Source organism: Cryptomeria japonica, chromosome 8, assembly GCF_030272615.1.
Source record: "Cryptomeria japonica chromosome 8, Sugi_1.0, whole genome shotgun sequence".
Classification (NCBI taxonomy): Eukaryota; Viridiplantae; Streptophyta; class Pinopsida; order Cupressales; family Cupressaceae; genus Cryptomeria; species Cryptomeria japonica.
In genome coordinates this window covers 613,063,555-613,070,565 of record NC_081412.1, presented here as the reverse complement: position 1 = coordinate 613,070,565, position 7,011 = coordinate 613,063,555, and the positions used below count along the sequence as shown (strand labels likewise).

General features: G+C 33.0%; 1 protein-coding gene across 1 annotated transcript; it reads left to right on the top strand.

Moving 5' to 3' along the window:
• The first annotated feature begins 6,118 nt into the window (after positions 1-6,118).
• LOC131055967 (early light-induced protein 1, chloroplastic-like) lies at positions 6,119-6,619 on the top strand. The gene is made up of 2 exons (XM_057990285.2): positions 6,119-6,172; positions 6,275-6,619. Exons 1-2 carry the CDS (start codon positions 6,119-6,121, stop codon positions 6,617-6,619), a joined length of 399 nt encoding a protein of 132 aa, XP_057846268.2.
• Positions 6,620-7,011: the final 392 nt, after the last annotated feature.

The window sequence follows — 7,011 nt, the reverse complement described above, 5'->3', positions numbered from 1 at the left end:
TTAAAATAATGTCAGACAAAAAATGATTAAAGGGGAGTCATTCATGGAAATCTCTAACCAGAAATCAATATGGGAAACTGATAGACCTAACATAAAGAAGAGGATAAAAGATTATAAATGGATTCCATGATTTCACAAAATAATAGGGATGTTTATGTAAGGGCCTTATCATGAATAATGCACATTTCGATCTAATTTGATCAATATAGTCTATCCAAACATGTAGAAATATAAAAGCATTATAATCAGGAGCCAAGATAGGGAAAACCAAGATTTATGAACAAAGAAAAGTTAAGTTCAATACCAATCCCCATACTCAGCTAATTACTCATATACCTACACAACTATCCCACACTTAATCTATGTAGACACACATGCTAATAAACTCACTCTAGCAGTATAATTATTAGCCCTATCCATAAATCATTTTCAACTATTTCTTATCCGCCTTGATTTTACCATTCCCATGTCCAAATTCCCTCTTTTATACAAACTATTAATCTTGTACCCATATATTTGAACCTCAAAAGTTTAAAATTCACATTCAAAATTTTAGTTTACTTGATCCTATTTATTTCTTGTCAAGATTCAACTAAACACACATTAGATGATTTATTGTTGTAGCATAGTAAACCATACCCCTTTACAATTTCACAATCAATGCGCATCCACTTTCGTGATTGTGCTTGACGTACCTGATTCATATCTACTAGTTCTCAATTTTGAAACCATTTTTGAAAACTTGATGCAATTACCTATTCATGACACCTTTCCTAGCTCAAATTCGTAGGGATAGGGAACCCGATACCCCTAATCGAGTAGTTTGTCCCGAAATATTAAATCATGAACATCAACTTCACAAATATCAATAAAGCACACTCCGATGTTGACTTCCTCCTGAAAATTAAATTTGGAAGTTTTTAAGTTACACATAAAAACAACCCCCTCTCGCATTTTGAACTCGTATCAACTCTAAATCCTCTTGAGAACATCCTATTGAGCATAATCAAGCAAATCAAGGAGCCACGAATTCAAGAAAATGAAGGAACACCTTCCCAAAGAAGGTCCCCCAAAAGAATCGTGTTTTCATAGAAGGAAAATAATAGACATCCATGCGGTAAGGTCCTCACCTGAACATGATGTAGCTGCAGACCATTATTCAGAAACCCAGATGCAAATAGTCTCTATGTTAGGTCTAGGCCTAGGAACTTTCCAATAAGCGTAGATTGCAAACTAGAAGAATTCTTGTACACCCAAGGATCAGGGATATAAAGAATATGGAATTAGAGGGCCAAAAGATCCACACTTTGAGGAACAATAGTGTCCATATTATAAGAAGAAGAGGAAGATCCAGTAGAAAGAGCCTCCTAAGAAAGGACGTGGAAGAAAGCGAAATCCTCAAAATTTGAACATAGCAGAAGGGGGCCCAATCGAAGGGGACCCAAAATTGACCTCCAACATAAGCTGACAGGGAATAGTTGGCAAAACTTCAAAAGGGAGATAAACTGCAGGAGGGAAGTGTGAGGCAGCCCCCCACACAAGTAACAGAGACGCACCAGGGGCAACAAGAGGAGAGAGCAATCCTCTACAAAGCCTAAAAATAGAAGGCAGGTTGTCACCCAAAGAACCCAGCGCAGGCTCAGGGGTAGATCTAGTCAAGTTTTGGAAAAACTCATCATCAGGATCAAACTCCCAAGGCTAATCTTCAGATACAGCACTCCTAACTCCAACAAAACTGGAGTCCTCGAAACAGAGACCATGACTGCCATAGCAAGGAAAACCAAAGGCTCTCCAAGCTCCCCTCAAACCATTCAAGAAAGCTTCAGAGCAGGATGGGAGGGAAGCAGAATCAACCTCTACGCCTTCAGGGAAAGCAGATGAGGAACAACCAAGGATAGACTGTGCAATAGGAGTGACTGCCACCTCTCTCGAGCACTTTATGTCACCCATAATCCGTAACCGTGCCTCCTAGAGAAGATCCCAGAGTCTGATATCTAAATTGATGAATAAATCTCTCATGTTAAGAAAAATATTAATCCAATTAAATATGAATTAAGAGGATTCTAAATAGGAAAACTTGTAAATGAAAAAGCATAGCTATCATGGTAAGTATAAAGGATACTTCAACTATTTATATCGTTATCATGTGAAGAATTAATATTGTCAAAAGTTTAATAATTGCATCAAGGACTAAGGACTAAGGAAGGTGGAATAATATCATATAAAATAACATCCCTAGATATATAGCTAGAATATAGGGTCATCTCATCATAATCATAAGTTAAAGAATGGGAAGCTAGAGTGCTCAAAGGATAAATATTGTCATGCATGTGGAGTAACAAAACAAATCTAATGAACAAGCAAACTAATTATCCAAAATATAAGGATAGTTGATAGGAACTACTATAAATGAAGAAAAATCAAAACAATGATGAAATAACACCTACGTAGATGACATATTCACATCCATCAAATAAAAAGACATATAGCCTAGCATGAGGGGGATAAAATAAAATATAGTATATGAAGAAATCAAAACTAGTAATACATGTATGAATAGAAGATAAAAATAAAGGTCTATGAGAATGTAATCAATGATATAACCATAATGTCTAATCAAGGGATGGTAGGGTAAAAATGAAGGAGATATCATACTATAAAACTCAAAAATGTAATACAAATAAATCAATCATGCATTGATATAGAGTGTATCAAAACCTTATTTGGATTTTAGGCAAAGGATAGATAGTCAAAAAAAAAATGAAACCCCATAGTTTTTTACTCTAAGACTAAACTCCAAATGAGTGTAAGATAACTCTGGTTCACAAGAATGTAAGGAACATAAATATTTTCCTTAAATTATCTAGGACAATGAGAATAAATGAAATCATTAAATCAATAATTAATATTGATAAAGGAAATGAGGCTAATAATTTTCATATATGATAGAATGTGATATTTAAATTAAATATTATTGATGGAATAATATTATTCTTCATATTAACAATCAATTTACCTTAAGTCTGTTGTGCTTCATGTTAATTTTTTTTTTCTAGTTTAAAACTAATAGAGCTCTTTTTAATATACATACATGGTCTTAAATTTTAACTATCTATTTATATGGTTCACATCTATGTTACTATGACAAAATGTGTGTTTTAATCAAACTTCCTTGAGAAAAAATTACAATAGCAGCTCAAATTACTAAAAAACTTCCTTGAAAAAACTTCTACTTGTAGGAGTATTCCTAAGGAATCCCTACAAGTCCTTTGTCTTATTTGAGTTCTCGCAACTTATTTTATTTATTCCAAATATGTGGAATATTAGATTTCCCCCTTACGAGGATTGCAACATTTTGCACACAAATAGGATGATAGATGGCATCCTTAAACTTGAGAGTTACATTTTCAACTCTTCTCTCATCTCTATATATTTGAGGTGTCTCTCTCTCATTTTTCTATGAAAGCATTTTGGTGCTAAGATCAATCTCTATTTCTCTTATTGTATTTTCTTAGGTTTTATTTCATCTTCATAATCATGGGGTTTTTTTCTTTTCTTTTTATTTCTTAGAAATCTCGTGTCTCCTTCTTGGATTATGATGTGATTTCTCTTGGTTTTGGCTTTCCATATTTATGATAATATTCTACCTTCAAATATTTACTCATTGATTAGTTCATTTTTGGAATTTTATGTTATTTTCCTTTTAGTATAAAACCTATGTTGAATCAAAACCTCTATATAATATATATTCCCATCCATAAGACAAAATTACATGCAATAATATAAGATGGGGGGACCAAATGAAAGAAAGAGTAGAATAAAGTAAAAATTGTAAGGCATGCATGAATAAAAGGTAATTAGAAATGTCTATGTGAATGTAATAAATAAAATAACCATGATGTAGAATAAAACATTGAGTGGGTAATCATGAAGCAAAGATCATACATAAAAGCCCAAAATCTAATGTAAATAACTAACGATACACAAGTATAATTTAGATACAATCTTATTTATATTTAAGACATTGGGTAGTTAGTTAAAAAATTAAAGATGAAATCCTAATGTAAGTATTAAACTCTAAAGATAAACCTTAGGGAGTGTAAGATAAGTCAAATTCACAAAGATGGAAGAAAAATAAATGCATTCCTTAAATTATCTAAGGTAATAAGAAAATATGCAATCATTAAAGAAATAATTAATCTAGATAAAGGATATGGTGCTAATCATTATCAAATAAATAAATAAATACAAAAATTAAAATAATTGGATGTAAAACTTAGATCAACAATTAATTATGGGAGAATATTCTATTGATTATAGCGGGAGAGTGTCCGAACACTTACACACAATAGCCAACTGGTGGAAAGAGATGGGTCTCACAAGTAGTGAGACAACCAAAACCTTAAAAAGACAAACATTTTTTAAAATAATAAGCTTTGTATTGGAGCAACGAATCAGGGTAGGATAGTTACATCAAAATAACCAAAACATACAACGCTTTTATTGGACCTTGTAACCCAAGATTTGTGCCACCTTGGGAAAGAAGGAAACATAGCCAAGGAAAAGGAAATCCAGGTTTTGAAAGGCATCCCAAACCTTTTACAAAAAATAACACTTTGCACTACAAAACATGTAGTCAAATAATAGAAGAAAAGAGAGAAGACAAGGAGGTTTTCACAAGAATGTTGTGCTTGATGCTAATAATTGATTTTCCTTGATAATGTAGTTCTTGATGTCAATAATTGACTTTCCTTTGTTAAAAAAATTTAAGGTTCTTTTTTATGAAGATATTTGATAGGCCTAAATATTAAATATCTATATCTCTAGTTCATTATATGCTTGCACACTTGACGCTCATGAGTATAAACTAAATGTTTTTTTCTGTAATGTGCATATATTTCGTTTGAAAAATTATTGCACAATATAATTCACTCTCCATGACATCGATATCCAAGTTGATGTAGGCATAGGTGGTGTTTATAAAAATATTCTGAAAATATGTTCCTCAAAATCTAATATACAATAAAGAAAAAAAGTTTTATGAATGAAGAATAAAAATCTATGGATCAATGATAGAGAGAATCAAGATATACAATGCTACGAACCAATTTCATGGATAAATATATCACTTAAAATCTAATTATAACATTTATAACAAAAATAAGAAATAACTCAAAAAATAAAGAAAGGGAGCACACGTGTTGTATTTCCATCATTAAAATACCAAAATATCTACACAAACAATTGATTTCTAAGTGTTGTTATCAAGAAATAGTTAAATTGATATATATTTCTTTCTTTTCTACATTATAAATTTATACATAGACACTTTACAAGTGTATTAAATTTACAATCACCATAGGTAAGTTAAAGTCATAAACTATCAATCATCTTTATATATAATTGAATTATTTACTCATGATTATTGTTGATCAAATTTTACATTAATTTAATTTTTCTTTTTAACTTTGATTCTACTACATTATAAAAATATGCATCTTGAATAATATATCATTACTGACATTTCTTGGTCACAAGGAGACCCATACAAGGTGTCATGACTAGTACAACGACACACACGATGACATCACCAATGCATCAAGCATGATGACACAAAGAAAAGGGCTTCTTTAATCATGTGAAAGGTCATTGTTACCTTTGTGGCACCAACACCATAATTTTATGAATGGCCTACCAATTGAACTCATGTGTTGCATAAATGTATACAACTAATAGACCAAATATTTTCCTAATTGATCTTCCACACCTTTTTGGCACTCCAAGATGCAATTGCTAATTTAATTTAATTTTATTAGCTTTGTTCCTACAAAATTATTAAAATATGCATCTTGAATAATATATCATTATCGACCTTTATCATTCAAACGAAGACCCATACAACAAGAAAAATGAAAAAGCTAGAGAGTAAACTGAACGGTCACAATGACAGAGCGCGTGTTTTAGTCAACTCCCCAGAAAAACATTCACAATAACATCTCAAATTTTTGTCGCAATAACAACTCAAATTACCAAAATATCTTTCTATACTCGTTTCCCTGAAACGCTGTAGGACAAAGCAAAGTTTCAAAATAATATCAAACTGAAATTCGAGTGAGCTATGTCCACGTTAAGTGGGCGAGATATCGGTAGAATCTTCACGTTGAGGAGGCGAGTAATGTGTGGAAACTTCACCTGAAGAAACGCTCTATTTGCCCAATTTATATATTATTTAAATGATGTGCACAATTTTATGTGATATAGATATGAAATTCAGGTCAGCACGAAATTTGGCAACCTGTTTGCGTTCTCCGGGCCTGCGCCGGAGATCATCAATGGAAGGGCGGCCATGTTGGGGTTCGTGTCGGCCATTGCAGTTGAGGTGGCGAGCGGAAGAGATTTGTTGTCGCAGGTGAATAGTGGAGGACTGTCGTGGTTTGCGTTAACTGCAGGATTAATGACGGTGGGGACACTGGTGCCCTTGTTCAATGGAATATCGAGGGAGAGCACGTCGCAACCAATATTTTCATCCACAGCAGAAATGTGGAATGGGCGCTTTGCTATGCTAGGCCTCCTCGCATTGGCCTTCACTGAATACGTCAAGGGTGGACCGCTTGTATAAACACCTTAATATCTATTTCTATTTAATCATAAGCTCCAATATTGGAAGCTCTCACATGGCATGACATGTTCCAGTGGAGTTTTCTTGTACTGTTTAGCATGTCATACAGTTCAATTATACAAAACCTTGTAAATAATTCAATCTTATACTATAAAGAAAGTCTGATTTCAACTACTAGGGCGCGTAACTATATTTTTCTGGTAAACAACAAATGCAATGAGACTTCTTAGCGTTTAAATTTCTAAAATGATAAAAGATAGTGGAAATGGACTAGAAGAGGAAGAGGAGGAGCCTCTGCCATTGTTGGCTCTCAATCATGTCTCTCTCTCTGCAGATCTGTGGTGGAACCAGTGGAATTCTATCAAAAAAATTTGCAGTTTGTGGCCATCAAA